Source organism: Babylonia areolata, chromosome 26, assembly GCF_041734735.1.
Source record: "Babylonia areolata isolate BAREFJ2019XMU chromosome 26, ASM4173473v1, whole genome shotgun sequence".
Taxonomy (NCBI): Eukaryota; Metazoa; Mollusca; class Gastropoda; order Neogastropoda; family Buccinidae; genus Babylonia; species Babylonia areolata.
Genome location: NC_134901.1, coordinates 44,360,367 through 44,375,523, shown reverse-complemented (window position 1 = coordinate 44,375,523; position 15,157 = coordinate 44,360,367). Strand labels below are relative to the sequence as shown.

Here is a 15,157-nt window from a genome sequence, read left to right as displayed (position 1 = left end):
CATGAAGAAGCTTCCCCCCCCCCCCCTTTCTCTTTGCTATCACTGTTAACGTCTTTGTCAGCTGGTCACTCATCCCCCCCCCTCCCCATCCCCCCGGTAAAATAGTCTACCTATCCACAAAGACAAGTTTGGGACTCAAGTTTTTAAACAAATCGTGTATCATAAATCACACCCAATTCATTTGGTGATATCAGTTATGACACATTTTGTTATTTGATACTGACCGTGTTGAGCATAACGCCACATCATCTTCTGGAGGTTGTGCCCATGATAAAATTGTTCAAGAATGGATGGACATAAAGAAGAAGTCAATGATGAATATAGCAGCTGATGACGGGAAAAAAGTTGGGCATCACAGCTTCAAGGGTGTACATCATTGTGACGCACGTGCAGCGACCAGACATAAGTTGCCAATGAATGACGTCATAGCCACAGGGTACGTATTCCCTTTTTCGTTGAGATCCTAAAATGTTTGAACTTTTTATGAATAGTATATAGTGTATTGGCTATAGAAACATAGACACTATTAATTTCCCATTATGAAAGCTGACATGTGTGTATAATAGTGCCAGATTTTGACGTGACCTACTTATTTTGACGCCATGTCTGTTTTTTGACCATTTCGAGGCTGAAGATTCCAACTGCTATTTGCGCATGCGGATTCGAGTCGGGCTTATGATTGGTCGAGTGTTCCTTATTATGCAGCGCGTTCATGACGTAGGCGTCGTGTGGATTGTTGTCACGTGATCATCCAAGCGCCATCTTTACGAGGGAGAGTGTTCTGTCATGGTCACCGGCTGCCCCTGGAAATGGCCCCACAATGAAAATTTGTTGATTTTCATTTGTGCTGTGAATTTCTGATGGTTAGTACCATTTTGTACTGTTCTAGTATATGTTTAATTATAGTTATATTTCAAGACGTGAAGAAATAGAATCGAATATACAAGGTTCGCAAGATCCTTTATCCTGGCTGGCGGACTTCGAGTGCTTTTTGTGGCTGCACTGCAAGAAAGCCGAACAGAGCACACCAACCATGCTACAGAGTGATCCCGCCTTTTGTCTCGCGAGGCGTGTTGAATTAAAATAGAACGATTTCTTCCTCCAACTTACTCGAACGATTCGCAGATCAGCTTTCGACAGTATCACTGTATTTTGTGTATTTATTGACCTGGTTATCATTTAATTTACTAGAAATATGCGCAGTTGATAGACTGTTGAATCGGAACACGGTTGGTTACATGGCACTGTCACTGCCTGATTCCGATTTGGTTCGCATTTGTGGCACGTTATGACTGACTTGTGTCTAGTCAAAGGAAAAAAAACCCTCTACTTTTTCCCAAAATACGATGACTACAGAATAGTTTTAACAAATGATTGAAAGAAAGGTGACGTTTATTTTAACCCGAGTATCATGTGTGCTCGTGCGTCAGCGCATCTGGTCTGTCCAGTAGTGATTCGATAACTAGGCTAATTTTAAAATGGTGTAGACATCTTGAAGACAAAGAAAACATATATTCACGTTGTGGTTTGGCCTAAAAGAAAAAAAAAATAGCAGCTTTAAGTATGCGTTGCTAAGTGAAGATTTTTTTCTTTCAAAGGCCTATTAGATACACGGGGAGAAGTTGAAAAACAAAATTGATTTTGAAGTATGCCTGATCTCACAGCTCGCTTTCCCCACTCCCTCTTACACACTTTCACCCTTACACCCCCACACTCTTTTCCCAGACTCTCCATTACCTAGTCTTGGAAATCAGAACTATTTTTGTGACATAGATGGGAGCAGTTTAGTACATTGTGTGTGTGTGTGAAATATGTTTTTGAAATGTGTTTTGCAGTTTATGATTATATTGCCCAGCAGTAGCAATTAAAGTATTTTCACTTTTGTCAGATGTATGTTGGTGTTTTTTGGTGTTTTTTTTTTTTATTATTGTGTGTAGTGTTTATTTGAACTGATGGAACAAGTTACTTTATTTTGTTTTATTATTATTATTATTATTATTATTTTTTTTTATCATACAATATTTTTGTTTTATGATTTACTTTAGGCTTTTGAGGCTGGTGTGATGTAAGATTGGTCAGTGATGGCATTGATGTACAAAGTATATCGTCTATGTAAATAAATAACATTGCAAGTGCCCCTGGTGGTCTCTCCATGCAAATGCATGCATGCAGTTACTTGCATCAGTTCTTGGTACTCCTGGGCACTTATTCTGACTCCCCAGTCCATAGTTCCTTAATTTGGTCTTGATTCAAACACTTGCAAATCTAAGACTAGAGAGAAGAGAGCAGTCAATACCATGAGGCTGCCCACCAGAGGAGACCCAGCATTGCTGTTAAGTTTATGCATCTCCCAAGCTGCTTTGAACAGACTTTCAATAAAAATTGAAAAAACAAATAATGATCATTTTATGATGTGACTTTTAAAATAACTTGATTAATAGTAATATGGTGAGCCAGCCAGTTGCTTTTCATTTACTGTTTTGGTGTTCTGTTTAATTTATGCATATCCATACATTAAAAATGACAACACTGATCTCTGCTTCACGTTCTGCTCTGTTAGTATCCTATATTTTTAAAATCTGGTGCGTACTTGTATCCACGTGTGTGTGTGGTTATTTAGAAGCATTCTAACCACGTGTGTGGGTGTGTGTGTGTGTGAGAGTGATTATTCAGAGGCATTCTAAACTCGGCATACACTGGCTTGTTGGGTCACTCGTTGGCATTTCTGCAGTCCAATGAACTTTTATATAAAAATTTATGACATTAAAAAAAAGTAAAAGTATGTTTCTTTCTTCGATAGTTTTTAAAAAAAGATTGAACTTCACAGTGTGTTGGGCAGATGATCAAGACTTAAGCAAAGTATTCAAAGTATGATGTATGATTGAAAATATGCCAGTATGTGCATACCATGGTTGATGGTGTTAACCTTGAGTCAAAGTCACCATAATAATTATGTTCTGGGATTTCTATCAGTACATGACTACATCACAATCACATGTCAAGTTTCATTTCAGTCAGAAGATAACTGCAGATGGTAAAACAATTTTTGTTGATGCATGTCAGCATGGCATTATTTTACAGTGAATTTGTAAAGATTCTGAAAGTTGGCAAGGTTTGACTTTGACAGTTTGTGTTGATTTGAAAGAAATTAGTAGATTGAAATACATTACTCATTAGTGAAAAGGGCGCGGTAGCCATGTGGTTAAACTTAGAGCAGTGGATGTTCAACATAAGGCCATTCCTCATTTCCTGGGTTTGGGTTTGACTTGAGTCCTGGTGGCAGCACCTGTTGGCGTGAAGGAGAGAGGAGGGGGTTAATATATATATATATATATATATATATATATATATATATATATATATATATATATATATATATATATTGATGATCCACTTAGTATACATTTGCAAATAATGTGCACATGAAATATCCTATGTCCCATGTTGGCATTTGAACTGGATTCAGACAAGGTTTAGGTTTAGAGACCATCATAGGTCATTGATGCATACAAGTTTGAAATGATTGATTGGTGTGACAGTAGGCCAATTGTTATTTCATTAAGTCAGTCTGTCGAAGGCCTTTCATAGGTTTGTTTCTTTCTCCTGGTAAATATTTGCAAAATCAGCGGTTTCAAATTTCAAAAACTGTGTTTCTATTATTCCACACCTGTTTGTTGTTGGGAATGATAAAGTAACTTGACAATGTAACTAAAACACAAAGAAAAAACTACTGAAAAAAGAAAAAAAAAATGGTACCAAGCCCAGCAGTGAATCCAACCATGCTTGCGTAAAGCCATTGTCATTAACACTATAAACAGGTTGTATACTGCAACAGAATACACCAGTTTACCTCTTATGTGGGTGGTCTTTCCGTAGCAAATATTGCCACACATTACTGATCACACACGCACGCACGCCCAGGCGCGCACGCACACACACAGAGTAGGTTGGACAAAGAAAGTGAAAATGGAATAGTTTTGAAACTCAATACAATGAGTGCCTGATTGATGAAAAGCAGGATGACAGATTGTATTTATTGCCCTGACCTATTAGTTTCGAAAATGATTTTGTGGTGAACTGGTCAAATGACATTACATGTACTGGACAAAACCAAAGTATACAACCTGCTTACCCTTAAATTAAGACCAAGTATGTTGCCTACATGGTGGGGTAAAAGTCATACTGTGATAGGTGTTTTAAGACCACTTCTATGTGGGCATTACACTAGTTAGAGCCCTAGACAATAGAAGAAGAGAAACATTTTTAACTTTTGGAGGAAAATCACATTGTAGAAGTGGAAGACAGGCACCAGCACCCAAGATAAGATAAGAAGATAAGAATAACTTTATTATCTCCAACTGGAGAAATTTGGTCAGCTGCATTATCACAACGTAGACAAGTAAACAACATGGGGACCATAACTGTAAAAGTCAACAATAGCTTTTACGAATATTACGAAGATACAAATGTAAAAAAAATATCACATACACCGTTTCATACATACATCCACACACTGCAGGTAATAACTAGTATTCTTAATGTAAAAACAGAAAGAATTAAACATTATTTGAATATAATTATAAACATAGCCTACTATACTGCACATTGATTATAATAGATAAAGATAAATTGCGGAAAGCGCAACCAGATAATCAGCACACACCCCCACCCTCCACCCCCACCCACCCCGCACACGCGGATTACTTGATTAAACAAGAGTAATAAACATATGTTCTCAAATAAAAGCATTTCACACATTCGCTTTTAAAAACTTTGCAATTAACTAAGAGCAGTGTTGTCAGTACACATCTGGGCATGTACGATAGTCCAGTCATTTCCAAAGATAACCATCAGAACCGCAGTGGAGGCAACTCCTGGTTACCTGGGCTGGAATTTGATTGCAGTGAAGGTTGTCCTGCCAAGTGACGGGCGCAATAGCCGAGTGGTTAAAGCGTTGGACTGTCAATCTGAGGGTCCCGGGTTCGAATCATGGTGATGGGGCCTGGTGGGTAAAGGGTGGAGATTTTTACGATCTCCCAGGTCAACATATGTGCAGACCTGCTAGTGCCTGAACCCCCTTCGTGTGTATATGCAAGCAGAAGATCAAATACGCACGTTAAAGATCCTGTAATCCATGTCAGCGTTCGGTGGGTTATGGGAACAAGAACATACCCAGCATGCACACCCCCGAAAACGGAGTATGGCTGCCTACATGGCGGGGTAAAAACGGTCATACACGTAAAAGCCCACTCGTGTGCATACGAGTGAACGCAGAAGAAGTCTTGCCAAGTTACATCCCCACTTCTTCGTCTCAGCCAAGAGGGTTTTATGACTGTCAGCATTGGGATAGTCCTGGATGAAAGGCTAACTTGCCCCCATGGATGCAGCACTGAGAGCCAGTGCAGTCCTGCCTCCTAGTTTACAAAAGAATTCCCATTGCAGTGGAGAAACTTGCTTGTACAGCTCTTACTTTGCTGTTGGCCGATATGTAAACTTTGGTCAGTCTGTGATAGAAGCTGAGTGTTGAGCCTTAGGAATATCACCAAGAATATCAGTCATAAACTTGAATCGTACAACTGTTTCCTATTCAGAACTCTTGGGGGTAGGGGTAGACAACTTGTCAATTTCCATGCTGGACTGGGGGTTATGCAAAGAAGATGGTGTTGGATAGGACACAGAATGCTAGTTACTGCCAAGTATTAGCCAGTTGCTGGAGACCATATGGAACAAGATCACAAGGAAAACCAAGGGGAATAATTTGAAGGGAAAAAAAAACTGAAGTAGAACTGAGATAAGTTGGGAAGCTAGTAAAGACCATAGATGGGCAGCAGTGGAGGTCAACAGTGGTGCCACAGGCATGATGATAAAATCCGAATTTTTTTCAGAAAAATATTTTAGGGGCAAAAGGACCTTAAGTTAAAAAGAAGAAAGTGTTACACTTAGTGTGGAAGCAGAGTGCCTCATGTGGTCTTTGATAGATTAGGGTTCATGTCAGACTTTACAAATAAGACTGTTCCAGTCATCCCCTGAAAGTGTAAAGTAATGTGATGGTGTGAGCAGGGTGAGAGATGTCAGTTTATCATTTGGTATCATACTTTACCATGTCAAACTGATGCAAACTAGGCCTGTTGGTTAGCTCTGATTGGCCAAATTTCACTGCTAATTCAGGGGAAAAAAAAGACACTCTATCAAGTCCATGACAAGGGCATTGCACTCTCGGTGAGACACGTAGTAGGCAAAGCCAACAATTCAGTAGCTGTGTCTAGCAGGTCCCAGAGAGCCCTCCACTGGAGTGGACCCCCCTTCAGAGGGTGTGGGATTTGTGGTTTCAACCATGGTGGACCTCTGCTACAAGGCTCAATGAGTCTCCCAATTAATATCTTGCTCGTCTCGAACCCACAAGCTTGGACAGTGGATGCTGTCTTTTTGGACTGAGCAACCTGATTGCTTTTGCGTATGCTTCTCCCTTTACAATCCTGTCCAAGGTGGTTCGGAAAGCTTGGTTGGAATGCCCATAGCTCATCCTGATAGCACCCAAATGACCGGCTTAACCTTGGTTCCCAGACCTGCTGGTTCTGATGCATGTCTCTCCTCTGGAACTCCCAAGTCAAAACCAAATCTGCTGTGACAACCCCATTCAGGGATCCCTCATTCCAACCCTCAGTGTCTTCACCTGCATGCATGGCTGCTGTACTGTCCGAATCCTCTTCATTGAAGCTGAAGCCTTTGGCCCTTCTGTCAACTTCATGATTGGGGCTTTCTTGTGGGTGTGGGGGGCTCCTTTGACTTTTCCTAAGTTTTCACAGCAGGGATTTTCATATGACCAGGGCAGATGGTTCCATGGGGATTTCCTTTGTCGCAGTTAATACAACAGTAACAAAGACTTCCCATGTGAACTAGTAGGTGTTGCCCTCCCCCGTTTGCTTTGATTTCTGCATCAGTTTGACATGGTACTGTACAGTCTTGTATCCAGCCGACCTCAGACTTCAGCACAGTTATCATAGGAAGAACAAATACCCAATAGTGAAGGTCAGTGTCAAAATGTCATGGTTACAACTTGACATACTGGAAAAAAACTGTGGCAGTGTGAGACTTGCCGAGTGTAGATTCCCCCCACACCCCTCCCCCCGCGGGGATCCACCCTTTCATCAAACATTGTAAAATGGTAATTTTTTATGGTTGGTTGGTGTCAGAACAGAAGCCTTTCAAAATTTGAGTTAAATTGTCATAATTAAAGTTATGTGATTAAATTAAAACATGTGATGTGGAGATGATTTGCTTTGCAGCATTTTTTTTTTTAATTTTTGGAAACATAAATGTTTATACTGAAGTAAGGAAAGTGAAATGCGTTCCTTTGGACAGTACAACTACAAGGGTGCGCCTGTGTGTGGGAATTCAGAATACTGCCAGATCATCATGAACACAGCAACACAAATAAGAGGGAACCAGGCTGTAGATGACGTTCTGAATCTTTTTTATTTTTATTTTTATTTTTTAGTGACTGTCTGGTTGCTTGAAATTGAATTTCACTTTATGTATATATATATATACTAATATAGTATACCCTGTGAAGATTTTGCATGCATGTCTGAAAATGTTTTTGGTGGCACTGGGCCCTTGATACATTCCAGCCTTGTTTTTAAGATAGTTAAATAAGAAATTCCTGATTTATATACTGGTATAGTGACATTAAAAAAAAAAATGTTGATACCTTAAACAGGAGATCAGAAGATTGGGAGGGGACAGGAGTTTCCCAGTGTTTGGTTTGATGACAAAGTCTTGATGGATCAGTATCTTTTGTTCTTTAAAAAACAAAAGCAAAAAACTGGGTATTTTATCTTTCTTTCCTGTTGGTGTGGGTCTTACCTTTTTTCTTTTGTGCATGAGCCTTGAGGTCTACGCCTCTTCCACCATCTATCTCTTATTTTCTGTTGTAAGATCGGAGTGCTGGGAATAATCTTTTGCTTTATATGTTGTGCAGCAGACATGGCTTCAGCTAAAACGGGTGGTGGTGTCTTACCGCAGTCCCCTGCGTCGGGCGACCCTGGAGAGAAGGTGAACGGTGACGGTGACCTGGACTACACCATCACCATGAACGAGTCGGAAGATGAGGCGTCCAGTGATGATGCCTCGGCCAGCGAACCCGGCCAGAAAACCAATGGAAGGAAACCGGCATCCCCAGTCAAAGTGAATGGAAAAATGACTTCTGATGAGGAATCACTAAACTCTTTCTCAAAAGATGTGAAAGATAACGAAGGAGACTCTGCAGGAGAGCTGAAAGGTGCGGAAGAGAAGTGTGGCCTGAAAGGTCAGACACAAAACAGTGACAGTGAGGACACTAAACGGCAAGAGAGTGAAACTGATGCTCAAGACAAATCTGGAGATGGGACAGAAAAGGAAGAGAGAAGAGAAGAGACTGTTAAAGACAAGCAAGAAGTGGACCAGGAAGCTGCAGAGAGTGAAACTGCTGAAGGTGACAGTGGCAGCTTGGAGGAACCCAAACATGGAAAGAAGGCATCCAGTGAAGGACAGAATTCTGTTGTGGATGGAGAGGGAAAGTCTAAATCAACTGAGGAACGTGTGACAGAAGTAAAGAAGATGGATGAAGATGATGATGATGATGACGATGTGGTGGAAATCAAAGAATCTCCAATGAAGCAGCCGGTTGGCGGAAGCTCCAAAGGTGCCAGAGATGTTCCGTTTGTCAAGGTGTCCAATTCTAACGCTAGTTACGTACCGTATTTGAGCAATGTGCCCGGCTCCTCGCTTCTGACTTCAACATCTGGGATGCAGCTTGTGCAGGTTCAAGGTGCAGGACTTGTGTATGTTCCCAGCAGCAGTAGTGTCACTTCAGCCACAGCCTTCAGCCCTTCCATGTCCGGCATCAACAAGGGCCATCCTCAGAGCTCTCCATCTCTCTTCATGCCTCAGTACTCAAACATGATGACCAATCAGAACAGATTCATGATGTCGCCCTACAACCAGGCAGTAAGGAATGCAGTGCCTTCGGCGCCCATACTGACCAACATCCCAGAAAAACCAACATCCAGTATAGGCATGCTTGAGAATATCCGCTGGGAGGTGGACAATCACATCAACATCAAGCCCAAGTATGCCAAACCTAATCCTAAAGCAGAGCTAGGTCATCTTACAAAGTGGATGTTTGATCTAGGATCCGATCTTGTGAAGGAGTTTGTTTACCATGACTTGGTGCGGATACAACACAGCCGGAATTCTGAAGGCTCATTGTCGGCCAAGGAAAAAGATGACTTTGCCAAACTGCAAGAAATTGACAAAGAGCTGAACCACAAAATTGGACATTTGAAGATAAAATTGAACAAGCACTGCAAGTGCGGTTTCAGAACAGAATTGAGCAATGTGCTCTATAACCACCAGCAGCATGGTCACATTGAGCGGGGCGGCTTCTTCAGTTGTGTGTTGTGCAAGTTCTCTACTCGCCAGCAGAGTACCTTCAAATTCCACATGGAGTCCATACATGGACGGCCAGGGTATGTAGAGAACCGTCCCAGCTTCTTTGAATGCACACTGTGCCCATATGAGACAAACTACACAAATCGTTTGGATCAACACAAAGTGCGTTGCCAGCGCCAGTTCCGAGAGGCCTTCAATCTTCACCCAAGCTGCATCACAGGACCTGAAGTCAACTTGTGCCTTGAGAACGTGTTTTACTATGTCTTTACCAGGCAGTTCATGAACTCCATCATACCCAAACCAGCTACCCCAGTTGTGTCTTCTTCTACCAAAATCCGTGACATGCCCAGCAATGAGATGTCAGCTGTGAACATGCAGACCAGGAGAGGGTTGCCCACCACTTCCAGCCCAGCAATACTACCCTCTGCCAAACAAATTGTTCCCAAAACCCCAACTCAGACTTTCCAGACGGGACCAGCAACAATGAAACAGCAACCTCAGCCCAATTCTCTCAACCGCAACTTTCCAGTGATGTCGTCAAAGATGAACACAGTTGGTAATCAAGCTGCTTCATCAACGTACACATCAGGAAGGCCTCAGGTACCACCCCAGAACCAGCCCCCTGCACCAAACCAACCCAACAATGGGTTTGAAGTTTGTGAGATCTGCGGAGGTTACGTCAAGGATCGCAAGGCTTTGCGCATTCATTTCTACTATGCTCACCGTATTGACATGCCCTTCGGTGTGTTTGAGCGCCCCCTGCCTCCGCTGTACTGTGCCACCTGTTTTGCTCGCTTCTGGACGGCGCAGGGTCTGCAGAAGCACATTGAAGTGCACAAGAACGACATGCTGGGCACTACCCAGACCAGCAATGGTGTGGCAGGAAAGTGCATTTCCTGTGGGCACCGGGTGCCCAACATCCTCATGCACATGCGCATGGTTCACAACCGCGAGCTGCGCCACTACTTGGCGGCCCTCATGTGCATCTTCTGCGGCAGTCGTTTCTCCACCAAGAAGGAAGTGGAGACCCACATGGGGAAGATGCATGGAGTCATTGTGAAGAACAGCAGTGTCCAAGGTGGCATTGACAAGCCACAGATGGCAGCTCCCAGTATGGCCAACTCCAGTCATCAGCAGCCCAGAGCCAGTGCTCCACCTCAAAAGACTCCCCCCACAGATTCGGGAACACCCAAACCCAGCTCCAAAGGGAAGAACAGCCGCGGCAGTCAGTGTGTGTTGTGTAACCTCTCGTTCAGTCGCAATGTAGACCTGACGCGTCACTGCATGCGTGTGCATCACACCTGCATGAAATGCGGACTGGTGGTGGTGGACAAAGAGTCTTTGGCTCGTCACACCTGCCTGCATTCAGCCTCAGGCATGCGTACCTGTCAGATCTGCAATGAGAGTGGTTTCCATCCGGCCTATTACATCAAGCACATGCGTGACAAGCACCTTCGCAAGTGCTCTGTGGTTCTTCGACACATTGACCGTGCTGTTGTTGAAACAATGAAGCGACCAATCACCATATCTGACAGTGAAGAAGAGGAGCCCGAGGAGGGGCCCACAGAACCCAAGCATCCAAAAACTGATGGAGAGGAAACGGGTCAACAGGAAAAAGCAGAAGACGGTGATGGCACAAGACGAGAAGAAATGGACCAGACGTCTTTGGAAAAGGACAGTGTGTGCGAAAAAGAAACGGACTCCAAAACGGATGAGAAAGAGGAGACGGGTGAAAATGACGAAAAAGAGGAGACGTGTGAAAATGGAAAAGGAGAGGAGGAAAACAAGAAAGAGGAGGAAGATGAAGGAAAAGAGGACAACACTGACCCACCTAAAGACAAAGACGATGACCCACCTAAAGACAAAGATGACGACTCTGCTGAGGCGAAAGAACAAGCAGCCGGGGACTGTCCATCTGTTGCAGATGAGAAAGCAGTTGAGAGAGCAGATGATAGCAATGGTTCCGACAGACCAGAAGAAGACAGTTCAGACAGAAAAAGTTGTAAAAGAAAAATGGATGAAGTTGAAAACGATGTTGAGAATGACAGCCCAGCCTGCAAGATCCAGCGACGCCTTAGCCAGAAATCAGATGAAGAGAAGCCATGACTGAGGTGTCACTACAAGTAGTGAAATTAAAAACACTTAAGTGAAGAGGTTTTGTTTAGTGAAATTTAAAAAAACAACAAAAAAAACCCAACCCACAGACTGTATATATCTACAAATGACAGTGTGCAGATGATGTCATTGAATCACAGGTGCCAGACAAGTGTGAATGAAGGCTTGTAGAAGCATGCGCAATTGAGCAAGAAAAGACATTTGCAGATTTTGTATGTAGGTGAAAACCAGTTATGTGTTCAGGATGTAAAGCAAAGATTCATAAGTAATTGAGAACTTTTAACATGACACAAAGAACAGGGTGGGTGGGAGGTGGAGAAATAGCAAAGAGAAGAAAAGTTAGACTGCAAATTTATTCACGTATAGTCAATTATCTGAGTCACAGAAAGAAGAAGAAAAAATCCCTAGGTGTTCATTCCAAAAGGGTTGACAAATAAAGCAGGATTTTTGTAATGTGAAAGGAAAAAAGTGTAATGCAGCACAATTATCATTTACAGGTAGGGTTTTTTTTTCTTTCTTTTAAAAAAATATTTTTTATATTTAACTTTTAAAGTGATAAATGCTAATATAATACAATAACTAGATGCTGGCATGTTTTTGTTTGCTTTTTTTGTGTGGGGATCAGGAAAGGTAACTGAATGATCTGGTAATACTGGGTGATAGTGAAAGTGTTTAGGCTGTTTAAGAAGGCAGATGTTCTCACTGTCCAGCCTGAATTGGATATGATGATGTATACTGTTAAATGGAATAGCTGTACACTGTGCAGCAAACTGACTTGTACCAAGACTTGAGTGAATTCATGACAGGTATCTATCTGCCCACTTATGTATTCTGTACAAGCTGTTGTGTAAAGTTTTTAAAGTAGTACCAAAAAACAATTACAGAAAGCCAGTTTTAAGCAGAAAACAAAGCATATATAATTCATGTCCCCTTCATACGTTAGTTTTCCAGTCTGCTTTTCACAAGAACAACCAGCATATTATCAGTGTAATGGAATTCTTCAAGATAAAAACATATGCATGTACTTTTTTTTCCGAATTGATAATGAAAACTTATCGCTTTCATGTTTTAACCTTGCTAATGGGAAAATTCTGAAGGTGATTGATTTTTTTCCTGTTTTCAGTATAAGAACAAACTTTTCTCATGCCATGTCTGCTCTACCTCCAAGGGGCTGCTGTCAGCTGTAACTTGCAGTCTACAATCAGCTCTAACTGGACACAGAAAGGAAATGGCTCAATATGGAAGAAACAGGAAATCTAAGAGGGCCAAGACACATTAGAAAGTAGAAGGCGTTCTGTTTTTCAGGTGTTTCCCAAAGATGCTGTGTTGGACCTCAGCACTGTCAGTCCTGGTAGTCCAGTCACAGCTGCTGTGTTTTTCATGGTGTGGCAGCTCCTAGTGCTGACTTCTCTTGGGCCACCCAGCAGGCCTGAGGGACCCCACACAAAGAGTGGCCATCTTCAGCTGCACTTAAGGGCAGCAGTATTGTTTTCTGACACTGATTATACTGTAGCACAGCTCCTAGATGTCCAGTTTCCTACAATGACGATCACTAAGGGGACGTTTGTGGTTGCTGAATGTCTTGAGCGTTATTGGGGGCCCATTCTCAGACCTGTCTAGAAGTTGAAAAAAAAAATCAAAACAAAAACAACTGCCAACTTCTGGTCATAGTGATACTTTTGCAGTATCAGCATGTGGGGAAAAGGATGAAAAAAATTGGGCATCGCGAATAAGAATAGTTCGTTTATTTTGACAAGCAACCCTATTTTGTAATGAAGTTGCTTTCTCTTCTCCCTCTCTCTGTGTCTCTTTTCCATCTGTCTCCCTTGTTCATCACCCTTCTCTTCCCTGTACTTGCAACAGATCATTTCTGGAATCAGGAAGTGGGAAATGTTCCGAGTATGGGCAGTTGTCCTGGACTGTAGACAAGTGAAGTCTTTGTAAGCTTGTAAAGGAATGGATTACACCAGTTGGTTTATCACTCTATGTCTAGGGCTTATCGCCCCAAGGGGCATGCAGATGCATACGCATACATGCACGCATGGGGATAGAATTGGTTTCTGGTGCAGTAGCTGTAAGATAGTGATTTCAAACAGTGATCCAAAAGCTTAAAAGTAAGATTAATGCACTTTGTGTTCAGTCCACCTTCAGTAAGTAATACATAGAAAACAAAATAGAATAGATACGTATAAGGATGTGAAATTCTCAGTACTAGTTTGCACATTTGGTGTTTATTGATTTTCTTATCTTGTTTGACTTAAGGTGTTTGTTGCAGTTTGTCTCCCAGTCCCAGCATTCTTTGACTCTTTTTTTTTCACTTGTATTTGGGAAAACAAAAGTGAGTTTGTGGCATTGATTTTATGTGTTGCAAAATTAGAGTCATTGAATTAACATGATGCAAAATACAGGCAGGGGAATTGTCTGTCGATTGGTGATTTATCAGTGTTTTAAAGCTGGATATAAATACTAGGCTGACCATGATGTGAAGATTGGACAGGAAAATGTGCTGTTGTATAATATGGAACTATGTGAATATGAGGAGACTGGTTCAACCTCTCTGGCTGAATAGAAGTGTGATATCTTGATGAACGAGTGGATAGCTGGACAAAAGCAAGCAGAATCATGAATGAAAGCTTTATGAGTGGTTTGCTTGGAACCAGAAGTTGCCTGACCGATCACTGCTGTATGTTGAATGGATTGACTTTCATGTTGTCATGAATGAGAAATCTTGGGTTAGCTGCATAGTCTTTGTGTATTGAAGTTGCCCACAGCTAAGAACAGTTGCCTGGAAGAGCTGAGCGATCCTAAAAGCTACGATTGATGTGTTCTTTGCAATCCTGCCTGCTCTTTGTGTGGTGGTTGACCTGTTCTTCTGAACTGGAGAAACCCGAAAAGATTGTGGATGTAAACCATATACGTTTTGACGGTTTATACACAGCAAGATTAGCTATCATTTTGATTTTGGGTTTGGAATTGTTTATGTCGGTGTTTGACAACACTGCTTATTTTTTCAGTTTATACCATTTAGCTGTCGTCATTGAAGATTAACATGAGCAGAGCTGATAGTTTTGTCAGCATGAAAACCTGGTCATTGGAAACAGTTTGCTTTTGTTGACAGCCTTTTATGTCGAGCAGTAAGTAGATTTCTAAGAGAAACTATTGAGATCTGTTTTAAAAAAAAGTTTTACTTTGAACTTTGTGCTTATTTCTCTGATACCACAACAGAACAAGAGGCTGATCATTCTGTAAGGTTTGCGGCAAGTTCTCGAATGCCTGTGAGGAAAGAAACTTTCCTTTCATTCCTCAGTAAATAGCTCAAGACGCACAGTAAGAGTATTGGTGAGATTTCGTAGAGGGGCTGACTTGGGCAAGATGTTTTGAAGTGTAATTGGGTGATGTGGGAAGGTGAAGACGAGCAGGAGGAGGGAAGGAACTTTGGAAGGTTGTTATGTGTCTGTTTCTGACTTGGCCATGTTGACTTTGGAACACTTGTGACATGTGTATCATGCTTAAAGTTCGTTTTATCCTCTCTTTTTTTCTTTTTTTTTCAAAGTTAATCGCTTGTTTTTGTTTTTCATGTAATGTGTGTCTGTGCATGTACCTACTGTTG

The 15,157-nt window shown here is 41.8% G+C and overlaps 1 protein-coding gene across 2 annotated transcripts; it reads left to right on the top strand.

Moving 5' to 3' along the window:
• The first annotated feature begins 751 nt into the window (after positions 1–751).
• On the top strand, positions 752–14,580 carry LOC143300640 (uncharacterized). Of its 2 annotated transcripts, none has more exons than XM_076614452.1 (2): positions 752–863; positions 7,982–14,580. In XM_076614452.1, the coding sequence occupies exon 2, from the start codon at positions 7,987–7,989 to the stop codon at positions 11,536–11,538; it is 3,552 nt and encodes a 1,183-aa protein (XP_076470567.1). In that variant the 5' UTR covers positions 752–863; positions 7,982–7,986; the 3' UTR covers positions 11,539–14,580. The 2 variants fall into 2 exon arrangements, with proteins under 2 accessions (XP_076470567.1, XP_076470568.1); XM_076614453.1 differs by having other exon boundaries at positions 761–863; positions 7,985–14,580.
• Positions 14,581–15,157: the final 577 nt, after the last annotated feature.

Excerpts from the sequence above, each read along its gene's own strand:
- LOC143300640 (XM_076614452.1), top strand. The coding sequence starts at position 7,987 with ATGGCTTCAGCTAAAACGGGTGGTGGTGTCTTACCGCAGTCCCCTGCG.